Source organism: Aythya ferina (assembly GCF_964211825.1).
Source record: "Aythya ferina genome assembly, chromosome: 5".
NCBI classification, from domain to species: Eukaryota; Metazoa; Chordata; class Aves; order Anseriformes; family Anatidae; genus Aythya; species Aythya ferina.
In genome coordinates, this window is record NC_140301.1 from 62,139,848 (window position 1) to 62,161,747 (window position 21,900).

The 21,900-nt window shown below is 51.5% G+C and overlaps 1 protein-coding gene and 1 long non-coding RNA gene across 5 annotated transcripts in view; one reads left to right on the forward strand and one right to left on the reverse strand.

Moving 5' to 3' along the window:
• FERMT2 (FERM domain containing kindlin 2) overlaps positions 1-21,900 on the forward strand; it is a 45,845-nt gene that overhangs the window by 3,627 nt on the left and 20,318 nt on the right. For all 4 annotated transcript variants that reach the window (XM_084520199.1, XM_084520200.1, XM_084520197.1 and 1 more), the window contains exon 2: positions 11,599-11,832. In XM_084520199.1, the coding sequence (XP_084376325.1) occupies positions 11,599-11,832 (234 nt within the window). The remainder of the gene's footprint in view (positions 1-11,598; positions 11,833-21,900) is intronic.
• On the reverse strand, positions 14,088-21,502 carry LOC311437217. Its single transcript, XR_014693370.1, has 3 exons — positions 17,678-21,502; positions 17,358-17,519; positions 14,088-14,591 (listed from the first exon to the last, which is right to left on the reverse strand). It is a non-coding gene; the product is annotated as an uncharacterized lncRNA (long non-coding RNA).

Sequence of the window (21,900 nt, forward strand, 5' to 3'; positions counted from 1 at the left end):
TCCAGTTTTGCAGAAGGCATTTGGTGAAGTCTGGAGTACGCAGCAACCTGTTTCGCCTTGCTTCCAAATCGCAAGCAAGGCTCCGTGCTGGAAACCCGTGGTGCTCACCCAGGGGTTTTTAGGAATCCTGCCGCTATTGACTTACAAACAAAAAAACGCGGCTTAAAATCACTGCGAGCGGAGGAAGGAAGGAAGTGAGCAGAGGTTATTGTTGTTGTCAACTCCAGGCTGTTTTAAACATACCCGACTAAAAACTTGCTTTTTTTTTTTTTGCTTTTTTTTTTTTTTGGAGCGGGCCTGGGAGGAGCTTTCGGTGGGTGCTGCGGGAGTAAAAGACGAGCTGAAGGAAACAAGGAGGGGGAAAAACAAGGTCTGGCAGATGAATGGGTGAAGACAGGTGACCTAAATGTGCACTGATGGGATGCCAAAGCCTGGGGACGAAGCTGCCCAGCGCCGTCAGGACCTGCAGAGGGGACCGCTGGGGACCCCTCGGCTCAATGCGGGCACAGGACCCGTGGCAGAGTGAGCCCCTGCCCTAACAGAGCACTTAGCAGTGATGGCAACCTCCAAGTCTGTGGGTTTTTTTGGCAATGTGGGGCTCTGGTGATGGCCTGGGGGTCTGTGCCAGGCTCTCTGCCCCCTCTGCTGTCCTGTTCCCCAGGTGTGTCGCCACGGAGGGCTGGCTCTCACCTGAACACCGGGGCTGGGGAGCTGGCACATGCAAATTTTGTGTGTTTTTTTGCTGTTGGCGTAGCACACGCAGCTCTTTCTTCCGCTGCTTTCAGCCTGCAGATGTGTCTGGGATTCATCAGGAGCCCGGGGGCTCTGTTCCCAATCGAATGGGCTCTGCCCGAGTGATCTCGCCAATGACTTCAGCCCCGCTCGGTAGGAAGAGTGAATGAAAAATCCTAGTGCTCGCCACGTAAGGGCTCTTCCTTAATGGAACCCTTACGGGGCCATGAATAAAACACCAAGGAAGTGCAACATCATCGATTCCGAGTTCTGTGCCTGAGGTTTTGCAGCGCTTACAAATGCGCCGAGCCCTGGTGAGACCGGCCGTGGAGATTGTTTGCCTCGAAATGGGCTCTCTGGAACTGCTCAAGGCTATATAAAAATAATACAGAGTGCCTGCACTGTGCTGTTCTGCAGACACGACGCAGGGTGAGCCTGTGGGGCCGTCCTGCAGGTGCCTCTCTCTTTTTGCCTTGCAATCCTCCAAGGAGCTGTAGGCAAGGGCTATAGGTGGGCACGTTCATCCCGCTGCTAAAGGAGGTGAGAGGAGTGGTTGGAGGCCAATGAGAATAAAGGAAAGGGTTTTATTATAGGCACACGTTGCCAAAATCCTGATCTAAACATCCGTGCCTGGTGCCTGCAGCATGGCCGGGGTGTTTCTCAGCCGTGCCGCGAGGATGACAGCTGAGCATCTTCATCCGCGAGGGCTGCGGATGCTCATCTGGCCGTCAGCTGTCGGTCGAGGCGAGGAGGAAGTTCTGCTTCCAAAGCAGTGCTCAAATCATCCCTCTCTTGCTTTTCAAGTGCGTGGTGTTTGCTGAGGGCTGTGAGTCCTGGTCAGCGCGCCGGGAGGCTTGCGAGGAGGTGGTGGTGGTGGTGGTGGTGGTGACCACCAAGGGCAGCTCGTGCTGGGCAGGGGGTGCTCCTCGAGTGCCCAGCACCAGCGACCTTCTGGAAAATGTCATCCTGGGCTTCTCAGCAGCTGGGAATGTGATGGGAGGGGACGTGATGGGATGCTGGAACAGAGCTGCTCCAGCAACAGGCTGTACCCAGCGGGGATGCTCCTGCTCCAGCAGCATCTTCAGGGAGACCTCTGGAGCTGCTGGCTCTGCTTTTCCATATCTCTACATGATTAATATCTTCTCTATTGACCTATGCTGAATCCTCCTCCCTTGGGTAACACATTTTTCCTGGCGTGCAAGTGCGATGTGCAGGCAGCCCGTTAATCAGAGGCCGTGCGCGTTGCTCCGCGCGGGGCAGGCTTCCTTGCTTTGCATCCAGCGTCTGACTCCAGGAAGCTTCTACGTAGGCACACAACAAAATCGCAGGATCGTGGCTCAAATAATGTCCTCTTTGTTAGCACGAGCGGAATATTCATCGGCGCTGCCAGCGAGCAGAGGAATTCGGGGCGGGGGTAGGTAAAAGCCGCACGCAGCTCCGAGCCGCCGTCACGGCAATTAGCATTTCTCCCCCGAGTGGCGATGGCTCTTGGGGAGCCAAAACCAAAACAAAATCTATTTTTGCAGTAATTTCCTCTCCCGTGTGTTTGTTCTTTGTCCAAATAGCGGCGCGGAAAAGCAAGCAAGGAGCCCGCGTGGAGAAGCAGCCGTCCTCCACCTGGGGCCGCGGCGGAAAATTCCCGCGGCTCCCCACGGGCTCGCGCCGTGCCGGGGATGCCGGGGGGGCTTTTCCCCTTCCAGACCCCCAGCTCGGGCTGGGAAGAGCCCAGCCTTGCGATACGGAGCCTGGTCAGAGGGGAAGCAGCGGCGGCGTTCCTGCGGTGCCAGGGTTTGTCCGACCACAGACAGGAAATTGTTGGGTTCGCCGCTCAGACCCAGCCCAAATCAGCCGCTTCCTCTCCGCACTTTGTCAGGTTTCGCTTTGACGTAACGCGGGGGGAAGCTGGCGAGGGGAGCTGCTCGACACGCTGACGTCGGATGGAGCTGGAATGAGAGCACTGGCACATTCGCACACTTCCCTTTTAGTTGTGTGTTTTCATTGTTTTGGTTTGGGTTTTTGTTTTGTTTTTTTTTTCTTGTCTTCGAAGCGTGTGCCCTGGCAAAGCAGGGCCTTGTGTGGGGCCAGACGAAGAGCAAGGAATGATGCTGGAGTGGAGGAGCGGGCCAGTTTTTAGGGGATGGTGCCTGGCAGAAAGGATTATGGCTGGTGCCTGAAGCCCCAGCACAAAAAGGGTGGGGATCCGTGCCCAGAAATGCAGCCGTGCCATCCGGCACCCCTGCAAGAGCAGCTTTCCGCGGCACAGCACGTGCCGAAATGCACGTGGGGATTCACAGCATAAGCTGCGACCACGGCGGCTTCTAACCCTTGTTCTCTGGGTATGGGAGGGGAGAAAAGGTGTGCGGGCAGCGACATGAACTTCTGGGTGCGGGGAGTGTTTGCCAAGTTGGGAAAGAGCAGAGGGAGTGTTTGCGCTGCAAACTTCGGCCGTTTCAACATCGCCGATTGCACAGCCGCTGCACGCCCGTGGTTTGTGTCTTCGGGGGATTTATTTTTTTGGTGGTGGCTTTTCTTACAGATGAGGCAAAGGAGGGAGATTTACAGCGCTCACCGAGCTCTTGGCACACCGAGTTTATCCCAGGTCCAAGCCTGGACGTGCTTTGGGGGAAAAAGTCTCGTTCTGCTCAGATGCCTGCTCCTGCCGCTTGGGAAGGAGATGCATTTCTTGCTCTCCTTCTGAGATGTGGCTGATGGCTCAGAAGGGGCAGAAGAGCAAAACCAAAAGGTCTGAGCTGGCAGGACTCAGCTCTGAGCATTCTCGCTGGCTTTCAGTGTTTTTATTTGTTACAACTTGGAAAAACACCGAGATCCCCAAATTCCTGCTTGATGGGGAAATGAGGAACGTGAGCCACATTGCAGTAACTTCATTTTTTTGGCCAGGCTTGGTTCCTGCACATGACTCTGGTTTGGGTTAACCAGCCTGGAGCTTCCATGGGGGAGAGCTGCTGGGAAAGGGGAAGAAAGTGCTCAGCAAGCCAGAGGAAAGCTTTTCCAACTTCTTCTTTGTTCCAGGGAACCGTGCAGCTCAGCTTCTCATGCATTCGTCCCGTTTGCAGCACGTTTGCAGCAGGTCCGAGTGCAGGTGGCACCTCGTGGCCCTTCAAATATTAACCCGTGCCTGGGAGCAGTGCGCTGCTGAAAACAACTTCTCTCCAGATTCAGCTGGCTCCAGCGCCCCGCAGCCCTCCAGTTCCCTGGAAAATAGGGCTGAAAGCAGGCAGCGGGTCCAGAGCGATATTAGGAGGGCTGCAGGCGCACGAGCAGTTGCATAAACCTTCATTTTTTACAACCTTGGATGGCTTTTAGCTTGCAAAACAGCCAGACGGCAACCTGAACTTCGTCTTGCCAATTATTACATTTCCAATCTCCGACCAGCCAATTATCCGGGCTGTCTCGCTGGTTGGGTTCTTTTATTTCCCCCTCCTCCCTGCAGATAGATATATGTGCTTTTGGAAGCCGTAATCGCCGGAGCTCCAAATTCAATTAGAAAGTCTGCTCTCTCCAAAATCGCCTGGGAAGAGCGATGTCGCCGTCTCGCCGAGCTGCCCATCCTCGCTGGTAACACGCAGAGCTTTGCTGAGAGCAGCCAGGCCCCAGGGCGAGCGACTTGGTGGCTTTTGTGCCTTCCAGGTGGCTCGCCCAGTGGCCAGCAGGAGCCACGAGCTCAGGAGCTGGGAGCCCTTTAGAAGGCTGCAGCGAGGAAATAAAAAGAAGCGTAACCTTTCCCATGGATTAGATTATCCGTAATATTTCTGCAGACGTTATTACACGTATTTCTGCAGAAGTTCTTGTGAGTAATGGCACGGTGACTCCTGCAGAAATAAATAATAATGATAATAAATAAACGTGGGTTTTTTCCAGTGCTTTGCCGTGCGCTGTGGCTGTTGCACAGCTCGCTTTGCAGGGGGTGAAGCTGTTATCGCCCAAAAACCGGCGCTCAGCATCGTAGCGGGGCTGAGCCTTCAAAAACAGCGTAGGGAATTGAGGCTGCCTGCTCAGCCCGCCTTTATCTGCCCCGTGCAAGGTCCCCTGGCTCCGGTATCAAGCACAGTATCGTTCCTGCCTTTCTGACAGGAATTGCACCTCGGGGGCTGAGTCAGGATTGCGCACCGCTGGCATCGTCGCCCCCCCCGGGCCCTTGTCCCTTTGTGTCCCCGCAGGGCTCCCTGATGAAGTGGTTTTCTTTCCTTCCTTCCTCTGTCGCTCTGTTTCCGTGCCATGCTTCCTATTTCGTGCTGGGTGAATCATGTAAACCCTAATCGAGTTTGCTTCCATCTCTCGTGGTGCCGTCCGCCGCGGCGAAAGCCGCCCCTGATGGCGTGCTTGGCGAGGGGGGTGCCACAGAGGGGAGAGCACTCTGCTAAATCCGGGTGTGAAGACCCTCTTTAAAAATATTTAAAAGTAAAAATCCGTCCTTGCTTTCCTGAATTTCCTTCCTTGAGAAAAATGAGCAATCCGAACTGCTGCTGGTGTAGGGGATTTAAGGGAGCCCGCGGGACGCACGTGTGCCTGGTGCGGGGTACCTGGGAGTGATGGGGTCGCGCTGAGCTTTCCTGGGGGGCTTCCTGGTGTTCCCCCTGGGTTAGCATTGCTGCTAAACTCGGGGCAGCAAGTTCAGACTGGGCTGGGTACGGCTGCCCAGAGCAGGTGAGAGAAACCCCCAGACCTCCTGCCGCAGCAAACGCTGAGAAATAAAACCGATTTTATTTTACGTGCCCCTAGGCATAATAAATTTATGCGTAAAAAAAAAAAAAAAAAAACACAATGGAGGTGTTCGCCTCGGGGGCAGGTGCCATATGCTCGGCTCAGAGCTTGTGGGGCCGCCAGCCCGTGCTTTGTACCTTCTGTGGGATGGCCCCAAATGCTGCAGGGGTGTGGAGGGTGTCGCTGCTGCAGGTGAGCAGCAAGGGAGATCGCTGCCGCCGGGGCCGGAGGAGGAGGGATCCGGGCGCTCGCAGTGCAAGTGCCGTGGCATCTTAATGAATTAAATTTCCAAGTGCTAGTTGAGTAATCCTATTACCGCTGAAAAGAGCTTCCTTCCTAGAGTTTACTTTAGAGCAGAGGCAACTTTCACGCTCGCCGGCAGTCGTCCCGCTGGCCGGGGCTGTGCGCCGTCACCTTGGGGTGCTGGTGGGGGCTCAGGTGTGTGCCAGGGACAAGAGCTCAGAGTTTTGGCCCCATAATTTTGCAAAATCACTTGGTGGAGAGCTCCTTTTCCTTTGTGGGCCACCAAACAGGGCCAAGCAGCGAGAAACCTAACATTTCGTGGGTGCTTCGCCAGGAGGTGCTGAGCTTTTGGGTAGCAGGAGGATCAAAAACCGCATTATTTTGGTCAGCTCATCAGTGCATCAGTCAACATATGCCATGTCGAGGTGTGGGCCTCATAACCCTGATTTAAAAACCTGATAAAAGGACATTTCTTTTTCCAGCAAGGTGTTCCCTTATTAGCAGAGGACAGCCAATAATTACTCAGAGCAAGGATGCATTGAAGGGCTGTGCTCTGCATCACATCCTCATGTGCCTGTTGTCCTTCACAGGGTTTTTTTTGCTCCTTTTTTCCTTGCTTTTGCATAGCTATCTGCAACCGAGCAGTGTGCTGTGACATCTGGATCTCACACAGCAGCTTTTTTTTTTTTTTGCTTTTTTTTTTTTTTTTTAACAAGTCAAGCTATTTTTCATGCAAGAAATGTTTTCCTTACATTTAAATTCCAGCACAGGTCTGCGCTGGTTTTGACACCTCCGTGGGTGTGCTCAGGTGATATTTGTGCTGCCGAAGACAGGCGGGATAATGTAGCAGGGGGTGGTGGCTGCCCGTGGGGATAAACGTGGGAGAACTCAAGGCACCGCTTTGCTGCTCTGTCTTCACCTGCAGGTAAAAGCCCTTTCGCAAGCGGTGGCTGCAGAGTGGCTGAGGCGCAGTGAGTTTTCCATAGCTGGCCTCAAATTTATGCAGGGCATATGATTAAAACACCCATTAAATCTCATGAGTACCAAGGGCATCAGATTGTCCTGGCTGCAGCTTTATTACAGAAGGCTGATAATGATTTTTATAGGGTATTTGTATCTCTGTGCTTCGAAGTATAATTTTTCAAACATCATGCTCAAAGGGCAGAAGGACTTTTTTATCCTTTTCCACTTAATATCCCGGTTTAAATCCCAACTTACACTTCCAAAACCCCAAAACCCTCAAAACTGTCCCAACAAATAGATGGTGCCCGGGACAGTGACCCTGTCACCCAGCAGCAAGCATCAGCGCTTCTGTGTGACCCGAGACGAATGGCAACAGCTCCGTGCGTGCATATTTCTTCCATGATTGTCTCAGAAGGAGTGGCTTTGGCATGTGGGGAGGAATCCGGGTGTTCAGAGGTCAGCGCGAGCAGCGACGCGGCGGTGTCGTGTCCCACCCCGTAGGGAACGATATGGGTACAAACATATATAGGGTATGGGCATATACATAGCTGTATCTAGAGTTATATTTACTGGGAGAGTGTGCATGGATGTAGAGAAGGCTGAATATGGTGTATGTATATATACACACCCATATAAACATAGAATGGATATGTGGATAAATATCCATGTATGTATACATGGATAAATATATCTATGGATGTGTGTATGTATATATATATATGCACAGTGTCTGTGCATGTCTAGATACCTGGAATCCCTGCATTTACCCATATATATATATATTTACCCATATATATATATATTTACTCATATATATATATATTTCCCATATATATATATATATATATATATGCACAGTGTGCATGTCTGTATACCTGGAATCTCTGCATTTACCCATATTATATATGGGTGTATATATATATATATGAGTAAATATATATATATATGGCTGTATATATATTTATATGGGTAAATATATATATGGGTATATATATAAATGGGTAAAAAAATAAATTAATAAATATATATGGGTAAATGCAGAGATTCCAGGTATATAGATATGCACAGACACTGAGCAAATAACGTCGACACCGAGAGAGCTGGCACTGGTTGGAGCTGACCCCCAGTAGGGCTCGTGGCTGCAAAACCTTTCTTATTCTTGATCCTTTGCTGCCTTTGCCCTGTTCCGTGCACCAGAGCAGCCCATAAAGTGCACCAAGTATGCTCAGACGTCGGAGCAATGCGAGGGCAGGCTTCATGCCAGCGCTTGCACACCTTATTGGCACGTGTCCTTTGACAGCACATGGAAAACCAACCGAAGCCACCACAAAAAGCAATTATTTTTCTCCTCCCCTCTTTATTGTTCCTATTTTTTTCACTCGCAGTTTTAAATGACTCCCTTTTTCGCATACTTTGAAGCATTTCTCTGTTTCCCCCGGCACAGCATCCAGCAGTGCCTTTTACATCCCCTGCAGCCGGCTCACCCGGCAGCACCGCACAGCCCCGGGTTCCTCTGCAGGAATTCTTCATCCCCACGGGGTCACGGCCCCAACCCTGCTGTGCCTGGAGAGCCTCTGGCCGCTCCCTGTGGCTTGCGAGCACCTTATCAGCTGCTGCGGGAGCCCAAAGGTGCTCCAGTCCCACGGCTGCCTCTCCAGCCGTCTGTTCCACGGGCGGTGTCTGCATTTCTGTTTTTTTTTTCAATGAGGTGTATATTGCACGTTAAGCTGAAAAAAAAAATCAAAAAAACACACAAAATCTGACTCTCATCTGTCTTCTTGCATCTGTATGAGAGCATTCTTCTCCTTGAAAAGCCTGAAAGTTGTTCTCCGCGATGGATTACCAAGCACAAAAGCCACTTTTGGGAGTAGAAGTGCTCAGGTTGTGAGTTGGTTTCAGTCCTTGCACCGTATCTTAAGTATATAACATTTAATGTATATATACTTTCTTAGGTATATAACATTTATTGTATATACACACAGCTAGATATGTTTTATATGTGTGTGGAGATACGACATCCATATACATGCAGATATCTCTGTGTGTATAGATGATATAAATGCGCCCCTGTCTGTTTTACATGCATAATATATCAGAATAATGCATAATATATCAAAATATTGATCATTACTTTGATGTATTTTATATCAGTGTGGATATCTGTACCTACATGTATGGATACAGGCAGGAGTTGTGCTCAGAGGACTTGAATTTGCTGCTCTGCAGGTCGTTGCTTATAATTAAAAAATAATTAAAAAATAGTTAAATAATAATTAAAAATAATTAAATAATAATTAAAAAAATGATTAAAAAATGAACGGGAGCCTCTGTTTTCCCTGCCCACCTACTCTTTTTAATAATTCCCAACCCAAATCTCAGCCCTGTGGGGCTTGGCCAACTGTAGGGAGGAGGAGGAGGGGAGGAGGCACCTCTCATCCTCCCGGAGCGTGCCGAAGGTCCTGCCCGGGCTCCTGGCTCACAGGAGGAGGGCTCCCTCCTCAATGGGGGATATCCCAAAATAACGAGGCAAAGGCGGTGTTTATGTAACACCGGGGTCTTGTATACTACTGCGAGTAAGTCATAAGCTCGCGGGGAGCCTGCCAAGGAGCACTCAGGCTTCTGGAGCAGGGAGGTCGGCCTAGGTGATCTTTAAAAGGCCCTTCCAACCCAAACCATGCTATGGAGTCAGGCGTTGGTAAACCTCCTGGTATCCCACCTGCCCAGGATCCTTCATTATTTCGCATTACACCAAAATTTGGCTTTGTTGCGAAGTGTTTAAGTGGTGATTGTGCGTGCGTGCATCCGTCTGTGCAACAGCGACTGCAGAATTAAAAAGTCCTTCTCGCGCACCTTGATGATGAAGAGTTATTTTTCATGAATCCTGGCTGTGAAATCAGCAGTAGCTTTGGGATTAAAAATCTGCAAATGCAATCGCGCCGGGCGAGCAGGTGCGGTGCGGCTGCAGCAAGGCGCCGGCGTGAATTTAACACTTGGGATATTTAAGGTTAAAAGCAGGTTGTGGAGCAGCCCTGCCCCTCGTATCGGATGTCTGGTCCTCGCAGAGGTCTCTGCAGCTGTCTGGGTGATTAGGGATGCCTCTTGCACGTGTAGGACAGCCTGAGCTGTTTTTTGGGGTGAGCAGCAAAGATGCTCAGTGCTGGCTCCCAGGGTTTTGCTGCCCGAAATGTCCTCAGCATCCCTCTTGGCACAGCTCTGGGAGGTGGATGTGAAAATGGGCTCTTCTTTCTGCAAGAACATCGTGTCTGGGTGTTTAGCCTTCAGTTTGCCAGCTTTAACCATTTCTGCTGCTGTCTCTCCCAGCGCTGCTGGTGCTCTCCAGAGGTTCCCCATCAGCTGTCGGTGTGCAAAGGCTGAGCCAAAACCCCCAGCTTTGTCATAAAACCCCGACAAATCAGTAACTCGTGAGCTGGGGCCCTGCTGGATGCTTGTAAACCTTTGCTCAGGTGGCAGCAGGGGGCTGGCATTCCCCAGCCCACAGACACTGCTGCTAAACATTCACCAGCTCTTCTATGCATAACGGCCCCGGGGGCACTCAACAACCTCAGGGCATAGCCAACATCTCACTGTTAATTTGTTAATTGCTCTCAGGCCAGAGGAGGATGCTGTGCATGCTCATGCCATGGCCTGAGAGGTTAACCTGCAGCCTAAACCCAAATCCCATCTTCTTAGGCACAAGTTAGAGATTCAAAACACATTTCTTTTTCCTCCCCCAGGCTTCCCGTGCCAACCTGCTCAGCTTCCAGTGGGGCAGAAGTTGGACTTCATTACCAAAGTCCATTGTAATGATTTCTCGGATTTTTCTGAGAGTAGCCAAAGCTTGTGCAAGTTTGCATGCTTTTCTATATTTGGTTTTGTTTAATTTGATTGTACAAAGCTGTTGAAAAGTCTCGCCAAACGTTTCTACTTTCTGGCTGTGTGACCGTGCCATCTTACCAGAATTTACACGGAAAAAGCTTCTGCTTCAGATCCCAGGCAGGTTTTCCTCAGTGATCCCGCCGTCGAGATCCCGTTGTGACTTATTTTCTGCTGCGTGAATCCTGGATATGAAATTAGCAGTATAAAATAAAAAATGGGAATAAAGATGGGAATAAAAATCTGCAAATAAAACAAATCCTCTGCGCTTAGTGTGCCCACAACTTGTCCTTGCGAAACGCATCTGCCCCCTTCTTGCCTTCCTCCTGCCCCAGCAGGTGCTGATGTGCCATCTGCCACTGCCATGGCATGGGGGAAAATGTCCTTTTTGGGGTGGCCGGCTCCAAAATCCCACTACTGCCTGTGTGGGCTTTGGCAGAGCAGTGTGGGATGCTGGCGAGGCAGTAGGCGTTCGTGTTTCTCCCCATTGGCACTGCAATGTTGGTGCCTGGGCAGTTTTCGGAGATGCGCTGCGGAACAGGCAAGGGGAGAGCACGGCATGGGATGGGTGTTAGTGGGAGAGGGGAAAATATCACAGAGTGGCTGGGAAAATCCCTCCTGGGGACAGTGCTGGGTTGTTAAGGAGCCCTTTGGTGTCCCAGCCATCAGGCTTGGTGATCCATGGATTTTTTGTGCGTTTTTCCTACTTTTTCCCTACTCCCTATCCCATTTCTGGGTTAATGCTGTGGCAGCGCACAGGGACCCCGTTCCCCAAGCAAGTCCCCTTTGTGCTAAATTCTATGTGGGCAGATAGAGCAAGGCTGGCAGCGACAGCCAGAGGTGAGGGATCACCAAAACGACTCAGACCCCTCAGTACATCCCTTAAAAAAGTGAGGCACTCGTCTCCGAGGTGGCTTCTGGGTGCTGCTGAGCGCAGCATTTCTTTGATGGCATTTTGGGTCGATATGCGCATCTCGGTTGACGCCTCCAAATTTCTGCTTTGATGTCTTTTGAAGGTTCGTTTTGGTCCTGTTTTTAACTGGTGCAACGGGGTCTTTGTTGCAGATGTCAAGAAGGACTGGTCGGACCACGCGCTGTGGTGGGAGAAGAAGAAGACGTGGCTCCTGAAAACTCACTGGACGCTGGACAAGTACGGGATCCAGGCTGACGCCAAGCTGCAGTTCACGCCGCAGCACAAGCTGCTCCGCCTGCAGCTGCCCAACATGAAGTACGTGAAGGTGAAGGTCAACTTCTCGGACAGGGTCTTCAAGGCGGTTTCCGACATCTGCAAAACCTTCAGTAAGTATCGGGCCGTTTGGTTCGGCTTCCCCTTATCCCCCCATTTGCGTGCGTCTCCGTGAGCTCATCAAGGTGCTGCCGATTTCCACCTTCAAGCCCCAAACACCTGGGAACCGACACCTGGGTGTCTGCCCTTTTTGCCTTTCAAATCTCATCTTTTCTGGGTAAATACTTAAATAAAAACACTCGGCACACCCAGGCTGTGCTCGGCTTCGCGGGCGGCAGGGCGGCAGCAGCCCTGCTCTGTGTTTAAGCTGTTGGTGTTGGGTCCTCGTTTTTTTATTTTTATTTTTATTTTTTTCTGCAAATTTACGCGCTAGATGACAAACAAACCCTGCAATGGGACATCTTCCAGATGCGTGGTTCTTTTCCAGAGGAAAATCGGATTAGAGGTTAAGTGATGTTGCTCTGCTATAAAACTGTCTGGTGGAGGGAAGGGAGCGATTCTTCCTCCTTCCTCCCCACCTCCTCCTTCCTCTGCTTCCCTTCGTAAATCTCCCTCCAAATACACGGTGCTTGTCCGAGGCTGCTGCCTCTGAGCATCTCCTTTTACCCATTTCCCCAGGTTTCTTACACCCCCCCAAAACCCGGGCATGGTCTTTTCGCTTCTCCCAAACACGAGGGGCGGCCTCCCCTCCCCAAGGATGCGCCGCGAGCCGAGCCCTGGCGTAGTAAAATCTATTTCTGCTCTCCCAAAACGACTCTGGTTACTCTTGGCTGACCCAGTTATTTCACGGAGCAGGAAGAGGCCGGCTGGGAGCGGGCTGTTAGGACGTGGCCCCCGTGCCTCCGCCGCTAAGCCGATATATATATAGCCAGCGATGGAGCTTGATAGGGCTCCTCTCCGCTCTTTCCTTCCTGTTTTGTTTTCTGGGGGGGTTTCCTTTGGATAAATATTGGGAAAATTCTGCTTAAAAATAGAAAAGCCTTAGCCAGCGTGATGGCCGAGTGGATTTCGCGTCCTCCCACATCTCCCGTGGCCGTTTTCACTACCTTGAAGGCAGAGGAGTCACACGCGTCGGCTTTGCTGCTGCTGCCGAATCTCTCCGGCAGTGTGAGTCACGTCAGGAAATTCTGGTAGAGTTAATCACGTAACGAGAGGGCTTGCAGTGCCGCCGCCGAGCAGTCAGAACCTTAAATGGGCCTGCAGCAGCGATTTATTTAACTCCAGGGCTCTCAGCGTATTTATGAGCAAACCGAGAGGATAATGCTAATATTTAAAGATGTGCAAGGGGGGGGGGGGAAGCTGCTCAGAGGGCTGCAGCTGGGCAGTGGTATGAGCTCTTTGCAGCAGGCAGGAGCAGCACATCGCAGGCATTTCTGGCTTTTCCTCTGGGGCATCCAAGCAGTGGGCTAAAAGTGCCCTGTTGGGGAGAGGAGCAAAAGCAGGATTTGGCTGGAAACCCCGTTCTTTCCATGCCTTACCCCAGCCCGAGCCGTTTGCCGATGGATGGATGGAAACTGCTGCGATTAAATCTTGTTTAGCCCTTCTCGTGGTGTTTACTGGAAGCCAGATGTTCGGCAGGGCTGCGGGGAAGACGGCCACGGTCGGCGTGGGGAAAGAGGGGGCTGGGGCTGGAGGCTCTGCCCTGCTCCACGGAGATACAGGGATGCCTCTATATCCATATATAACACAGTTTCATAGATAGATAGCTCAAATATATAATTTTTAGCATAAATCAGATATAAACATCTGAGATAGATATATGTGTATATATATATAGGAACCAAAACCCTGCCTGTTTTCCTTTTTCTCCTCTCGGGGTCTTGCAGACCCTGCTATAACGCTGTCCCAACCTGCCTGTTTTCCTCTCTATTCCCCCCCATTTAGTGTTTACCCTGCCCTGTTTTTCTCCATCACCTTCCTCCTGCCCTCCCCAGCATCTGTGCAGGGAGCACCAACACTAATTGTGCTCGTTGCCTCCCCGAGGAAAACTGAGCAGATATTTCAGGGTTTTTTTTATTTATTTTTATTTTTATTTTAGTTCCTCTAAAAACCCACTTGATCTCTAAAATTACAGTCCATTGTGGCCTGAGCCAGTGTCCAGCAGAGAGAATTGTGTTTGGGAACTGCTCGCATTTCAGCTCTGTTTGCTGCCTTTGCCCCCAGAGCATTTAATTACATACTTCAGTAATTTTAACATATGGCATGATTAAGGAGTAATTGTAAGTAATTCCTCATGTCACCAGGACTCTAGCTGGTTGCATCTATAAAACACCCTACAGACAAGCAAGGATCACACTTGGGCATACTATTTAGGTTGTGCCTTTTCTTATATTCACTTTAAATTATAGAATGTGACGAGCTTTAGGGTTAACAACCAAAAAAGCTTGGCAATTCCTGGAAGAAGATTCCCCGTGCGACCCTGTTTGTTGTGCATGTGTTTTCCAGCCTGTGGGCAGCTGCCCTTTTGGGATCCCGAGGGCTGTAGAGATGTCTGAGCTCTGTGGGGAGAAGACCTGGGCTGGAGGATGCTGCAGCCAGGGAGCATCCTCTGGTTGGAGTGGGGTGGCTTGAGAAATTATATTTCTTCTGCAGAGGTGTGGTATTTGCAGTGCTGCAGCCCTACGTGAAGGTTTTGCAACAGCTTTTGTTCTGCAGTTTGTGTAAAATGAAGGAGGGATGGGGAAGGAGGGAGGCTGCTGTTTCCTAAAGCTGCCCGGTGCTTCTGTCTGGTGTGCAAGGCTCTTCGGTCTCGGAAGTGGCTTTTCGCCAAGTGGTGCCTGAGACTTCATATTTCTGTCAGGGGCTGAATTTCCTGCAAAAGGGGGACGGGGAATTCAGGTTAGAGCGATAGCAGATGAGGAATGCTGTCGGAGCTCTGTGGAGGGAAATTGCGAGTCAGAGCATCCTCTGACGGGACCGCGTTACCAAACCTCAGACCTGCTTCTTTTTGGACCTGGCGGCGAGGTTGCTGCCCTTCTGCATCTCTCTTAATTAAAACGAGGGCATTATTGCAACCCAGCCGTGACAGGTTTCCATCCCTGGAAGCAGCACAGGCTGTCGTTTCCTTGAGCGCAGCAGCCAGGCATGTCATGTCACCCTTGGGATTTCTTCCTAAAGTCTGTAATCTCGTGCAGATGGAAATTATTGAGCAGCCCTCGCCGCCGCTGTGCCGGGGCTCTCCTGGGGCAGCCCGGAGGTGGATGTGGGAAGATGCTGGAGCCTCTCGCACATCCCCCCCCCGGTGCTTGTGGAGGTCGTGTGAAGCCGGAAAACTCTCCCCCATTCCCAGTGGCTGGGCTGCAGCCCCTCGATTCCCACAGCAGCTGATGGAGAGGGTCAGGGGGTGACAGAGGATGGAAGCAGGAGAAGCAGAGCGGGGAGGAGGATGGAGCGGGCAGCCCTGGCCCAAAGGCTGGCCCTGGCTGCCTGCCCGGGCAGCAGGAGGACAAGCTTTGATCTGCTATTAAAGACCACAGAAAGAGAAAGTAAAACTTCCCTTTTTTTTTTTTGTTCAGGCACTGCCAGAAGTGCCGCGGGGACGAGCAGGGTGCCGCGGGCTGGGGACGTGGTGCCGCTTACGGGTGTCCCACGTGTCCCCCTCCCGTTTGTCCTGCCTGGGAGACTTTTCCTGCCCGGCAGCCAGCTCGTCAAATCTACAAATGCGACTTGACGTGGCTGCAGTTCAGCACTCAACTGGTGTGGGTGGGAATATCTCCACCGGAGAGGTCTGGGGAGATGGGGGATGCGGCTGAACGCACAGAGCTGGCGGTGCCCGCGCGTAAGGCACAGCCGTGTCGCTGCTCCTGCCGACCAATCATCCCGAAATACAAGCAGAGAAATCCTCCCCTCCTCCCCAGCTTCGTGGGATTGCAGGGCAGAGGATGCTTTGCGTCTGCTCCTGCCATCGCGCTGCTTCCTTGCAGGCTCCCCTTGCTGCTGCTGCTTCTCCCTGTAGTTTTTTTTTTCCATGTATCCTGGGAGCAGCGATGGACTCCAGGCAGGATGCACTCTTGCTGGCAGGGCACGTGGGAGAGGAAAAGCAAACAGAGCCCGAAGTGTGAAGGTTTTTTTTCCCATGCTTTTGCGTTTCCTGCCCCAGCAGTGCTGCTTCTCTCAGGGAAGTAGCGAGTGTCCTGGGAGCCTCAGGATGAGGGAAAGTTGCTGCGTGCTGAGATGGTGGCAGCCGGCACTGGTGGGAGCACCAGGAGGAGGACGGGTGCCCGAGCCAGGAGGATGCTGCCCTGGGACAAAGAGCTGCTCTGTATGGATCTCCCAGACACGTTACTGCTCCTTCCCTTGTCCCCTCTGAGGCTGTGCAGGACCCAAGGAAGTTCCTTCAGGTCGTCTTTCCCTGCTGAGGCATCTCCCCCAGCTCCTCCGCCCTCATCCTCAGGGATCTTCGTGGGAATTTATCGCCTGGTTTGGAAACCAAGTCCATGGATGGAGCACCTGTGTTAAGCAGCAGCACTTCCCCTGCCTGCACCCATTTCGGTCCAGCCCCTGGGGACACCAAGAAGTCGGGAGCCCTCTTGCTCCGGGAAGGATCACCCAGTCCTGGGGAGCTCGTGGGACCGAGGATGGGACTGGGGAGTCCCCACTGCTTCCCTTTGCCTCTCCCTGCCCCAAAATAGCAGAAGAACACCACTGACGGGAAGGCGATAGCCGATCCTCCTCGCTTCTCCTCCAGCCACTGAATGCAACCCGAGACGAGGTGGCAGTGGCATTTGGGAGCTGTGTGATGCAAGCCCGAGCGAGGCGACACCGTCGGGCAGTCTAGACGCTGAATCTGACCCTACCTTTTTTTTTTTTTTCCCTTCCCCCTCTCTTTATAAATGGTCTCTCCTCCAGTACAGAATGTCCTCTGCCTTCCGAAGTATTTGTAATATTTCCACGCCCTCAGTCGCCAAAAAAACTTCTATAAAAAGCTGCTATTTTTGCAAAACTGCAACCCGCTGGCACTCCTAGATGCATAGCTTCCCAGGCCTTCGCCCGGCTTCGTTAGCACGCCGAGCAGCAGCCCGGCACGGCTGGGGGCAGCTGGAGTTAAATACAGAAAGGCCTTGGAGCAGAGCGCGGGACATGGAGACAGTCACTCCTCACCCTTGTAAAACTGCACCCCGTTGCAAATTAAGAGGGTGCAGCCCCGTTTTTCCCCCATGGCAGGACGTGTCCCGCTGCCACCCACTCTGCCTCTCATCATTTGCACCCCGAAATATTCCTTTAGGTTCCTCTTTGCTGGAAGATCGCCTTCGATCTCCTCTTTAAACCTTTTTATCTCCCCTCACGCCCTGCTGGAAGACAAAGCAGTGCTTCTCCTAAAACATTGGGGCTGAAGTGGGGTCCTGGTAAATGCATGGGAGTGCTTGGGGGTGGCACCAGCTCTGTCCTGGTGCGGTGTGGGGATGCTCAGCAGCACCACGAGGATGCTTGGAGGCATCGTGCACGTCCCAGCACAGAGACAGAGCCGGCCAAGCACCGAGGCAGGGTTTGCTGCCTCCTGCTACCACGAGCAGAGGTTTGGCAGTAGCGCAGCTATTTCTAAATATGTCTAGGGGATGGGTGTGGAAGGAAATCTTACCATTTAGAGAGTCTGCCAAATTGCAATGTACTCAGCTTTTTAAATTGGGAGGCCCGAGTGTGCGGCTGCCAACTTCTTCATTTCGCTCTTTTCCTCTTTTATTGCTTTCCTATACTCATCCGCAGCTGTTGTGGGGGATCCAGACGAACACCAGAAACCGGGCTGCGAGAGAAGTAAGGAGATGGAATCGCAAAGTGACTGAAATGGAAAAAAATATTCCCCTTTCCTCCCCTCCCCTCCCGCCGCCGTCCCCATTCTGCCTGTCGAGTAACATCACTTCGTATGTCACTGCGTGAGTCAGTGAATTTTTTCATCCTTACTCTTCTGTTGACAGAGACCCTTTAAATAGCCTTCCATCCTGAAGACATTAGGAGGTGCTGGCAGACCCGGTCCCGCCACCTTCCCTAGGATTTTTCTCCCTCTGATGGCTCTTTATGGCCCGATGCAGAGGCTATAAGTGGATTTATTCTCTTGTTCGTGGCACTTAATCTAATGAGGTTAATTCGACTTCAGCTGCAGTTCAGAAACTTCAGGGAAAGGCTCGACATGCTGTCTGGGCTCTAAAAGGCATCTGGTGAACTGGAGCCTGGGGATTCCGTCCCACTCGTGGAAAAAAACATCAAAACATTCAGCGTTTGGCTCCTCCTGTCTCTCCGACGGCCCTTTTTATTAGCCTCGTGCTAACAGTTGGCTCCGTCGCTGCTCTCTGCCTCCTCCTCCTCTTCCTCACGGGTCCCCCCGATCGATGCCGCCTGATTTCGGCTCCGGGTACCACTCACACAGCATCTGCAAGAAGTGCCCTCACCGCTGCAAACCCATCTGACAGCTTCAGAGACCATTTTTGGGTGGCTTTCCACATTTCCAGCGAGTTGCTAATCCAGTGGGCACTTGGGTTTTCCGCAGGGAATTTGGGAAGGCAAAACCCAGGCCATGGTCAGCCCCGGTTTGGACAGTGCCCGGGACACTTGTCGGGATCTCAGGAGGCTTCACAGGGTGTCCTGACAGAGCTGCCTGCCTGGGGCAGCAGGCGCCAAACTTGGCTTTTACCCAAATAAATATTTAAGCAGCCGGGCAGCTGAAGAACCCATAATAAAATGTTCTGAATGCGCGTGGGTATACAAACCCAGCGAACTGCTGAGGACCTGCTCCGCCGTCAGCTGAACTCCGGTACAACTGGGCTCTTATCTCCAGGCGTTCCCGAAGCTATGTGCTTTGATTTTTTTTTTTTTTTGCCTGAGGTTTGTTTTGCAGACTTTATCTTGAATGAGTTTATGTTAAAGATAAGGCAGCGATACCTAGGTCTGTCGGCTTACGCCTCGAAACAGAATTTGCTGATTCAAAAAAAAAAAAAAAATCGCAGTCTTAGGGTTGAAATGGGAAAGGAACGGGTTTTGAGGTCTCAATTTTCTAAGAATCATCATGTTGAAGTGCAAAGGCTGTAATTTTTATGAGTCATTGGTTCAAGACATTGGTGATCCAGTGCAGACATAACCCACTTCAAAACACATTTCCTAGCTGAGGGTAACTGGATGAGCATTAAAGAGAGGATTTCCCCTAAATGTTGTCTGTGCTACCAGGAAAATTACGGAGTTTTCAATGCTTCAAGAGCTAGGCTAACCAGCTCGCTGGCCTTTTAAGGCAGCCAGAAATGGGGTAGAAAAACGAATGGCAACTTCTTCAGAGAGTTATTTTTCGTAAAATGTTAAAATTGGGTATTGAAAGTAGTGTGCTTTCTCATCGTTTTAAATTTTGGAGAAGTCAATACGTCCTCAGACACTGCTTCCAGAGGATGATGCCATGTTGTGGATGTGGTCAGGGCAAGAAAACCACAGATCTGGTCTCTCAGCATGGCAAGAACACATCCCTTAGAGCTCTCACATCGTCACTCGGTGTCCCCCGGCCCCTCGGGGTGCTGCTTCGCCGCCTGTGGGACAGTCAGGGTGGTTTGAACCTTCAGTGGGGACAAAGCAGCAAAATCCCCCCTTCTTTCATGCCAAAACCCATGGGGTTTGATTCTGCTTCTACATTCCCAACTGCTTTCCCATGGCTGGGGCCAGGGCCAGCCGCGACGCACCTCGGTGTTAAAGATGCAGCAGCCGCGTGATTCAGCCCAAAAGAGTGTAAATTTTGAATTTTACAGCCTGCGGGGCAGCTATTGCTCTTCAAAGCCAGTTTTCTGGGCGCAGTCAGTGCAGTGTCCTGTGGAGAAGGAGGATTTCATCCCAGCTCTGCTGCTCGTCTCCGGGTGGGAGATAAATGGGTACAGCTGGGCCGGGTGAGCTGTGCATGGGCTGGAACAGAAATGAGGGATTACACGGGAAGGAAAGGCCAAGGGTTTGTCTGCAGCGAGACACAGCACAGGCACAGACAGGCTCTTGCAGGCGAACGGGAAAGGAGATGCTGCAGGGAGCAGGATGCCTTTGTCCAACAGTTGGGGAAATTTATCCTGGAGGCTGAAAGCCGCCTTCCCCGTCACGTTTCTGAGATGCCTGCTGTGAAAATCACGTGCGTGTGCTCCCCTCGCCCAAGGGCATTTCCCTCGCTTGGTAAAACCCAATGGATTCGACAAGCCCCTTCTGCTGGGGGCTGCAGAAGTGGCTCCCACTCGGATCTGGCTGAGGAGAGGTTTCTGAAGCAGGTTTTGGTGGCACTGCCCCTCCATACAAACATCCTGGTGGACGCCACCAGCCGTGCCGGGGCTCGCGGCAGGAGGAGGAATAGCTGGGTTTCCACGCGCTTGCACAATAAATAGAAATAAAATGCTAAATGGATCATTTACAGTAATTTCTCGTAGATGTTGCCAATGCCATCTGTCTCGTGTGTACAGACAAGGAGTCTCTCTTTAAACAAACACAGGCCCGGAGGATGACAACAAAAGCATAAATTGAAGAGCGAGCTCGCAGCGCATCAGGAGGTCACTGCTGCAGCCCACCCGCTTCTGCTCGGAGGTGACCTTTGGCAGGAGCAGCCTGGTGTCAGCCGAAAAACGGGGAGGAGATGTTAACAGAGACCTTCACATGTGGATTTGGGGCTGGAACTGAACCTGGGAAGATGTTTTACCTCAGAGGACAGCTCCAGCGAACGGCTATCTCCAGGCACAGTGTGATTAACCCAACAGCACAAACCTGTACCAAGGACTTGAGATTTCTCACTGCTTTTGTACTTTAAAGACGTCTTTCTTGCTTTTATGGCCAGAAGAGAGGGGCTGGGGCTCTGAGCATCTCCTCGTCCCAGTTTCCAATTAACTGGAGCACTACCATCTGCAAGCCCTTACACCCCGGACAGCCTCTGCTTTAGCTACAGTAACTAAACAGCATGTTTGCCAAAGCTCGTCTCTATTCAAAACACGCTTGAAGAGCCTTTGTAAACTTATTAATCATATGCAGTGTCAAGCATTTTTTTTCACCAGTAGTTTACTGAAAGATTGAAAAGCGCAGCCAGGAAATGTGCAAAGTTGCTTTTCACTTTTTCTCTAATTCGGGGGTAGGAACTGCAGACACGCACGCAGTGGTGCTCGCTTGCGGCTTGTCTACTTGTAGCACGGCAGGCTTCATTTTTATTCCCCCTGCAACCCGAATTTCTGCAGTTGGCTTCAGTGGGGTTCTGAAGTCTCTGAAAGGCTGGCTTGTCCAGCGGACAGCTCTTGGGGTGAAATCTGTGGTTTTTCACTTGAAAAAGTGCTCAGCCGTGGAGGAGCAGCAGTGCTCTTGCATGGCACGGATGCTGCGGTGCCGTGCCCCGCAGCGATGCACGGCTTTGAAGCAGCTGCCGAAAACTTACAGCATCCTTTGTAATCCGAAGATAGCGTCATGAACAACTGAGGAACTATAAAAAGTCGCTTTGAAATCAGATGGTCAAGCGTTGGGCCGTCTCCAGCAGATTGCTTTCAGGAGCAGAGCTTGGCCTGGAGTCCTTCTCTTGGCCTCTCTGAATGGTTTCAGCTGAGCGGCAGCATCAGTTGCTAATGCACCATAAATAAACAGCAGAGTATAAACCTTGCTAGCAAAATACCAGGGGAACTCCTCATTTTAGGCTCTGCTGCGTGTTGTCCCATGCTCATGATCCTGGTTATCCCAGCAGATTTTTTCTTAATGAGATAAGCTGGAGGCAAGAGGAATGAATCAGAAGAGCTGTCTGGATTTGCGCTCCGGGTATTTATTGCTAGAAATGGTCAAAAAGTAGTGTTGAGTGCAGGTGAAATTAGCTGTTAGTGGGTGCGGGGAGTGAGCTCAGCAGGATGGTCAGTTTTTGTGTAGTAATAGGAAATCAATGTGCACTTTAATTAATAAAAGCTGTGCCAGAGGGTGGTTTGGGGTGGGAGACTTGCAGTACGGGAGATGGGTAAATTCAGAGGTGCTGGGTTAGGAGACACCAGGACAGAGGCATCTGTCCTTGCATGTCACCTAAAGTCACATCCCCCTGATGTGGCAGGCACAGCAAGGTTGCAGAAGCAGAGGTGGTTGTACAAATAGCACCGCAGGCTGGGCATTGTGGGGCCCTTTGTGGGATGGGATAGCCCGTGCTGTGGCCCCATGGAGCTCAC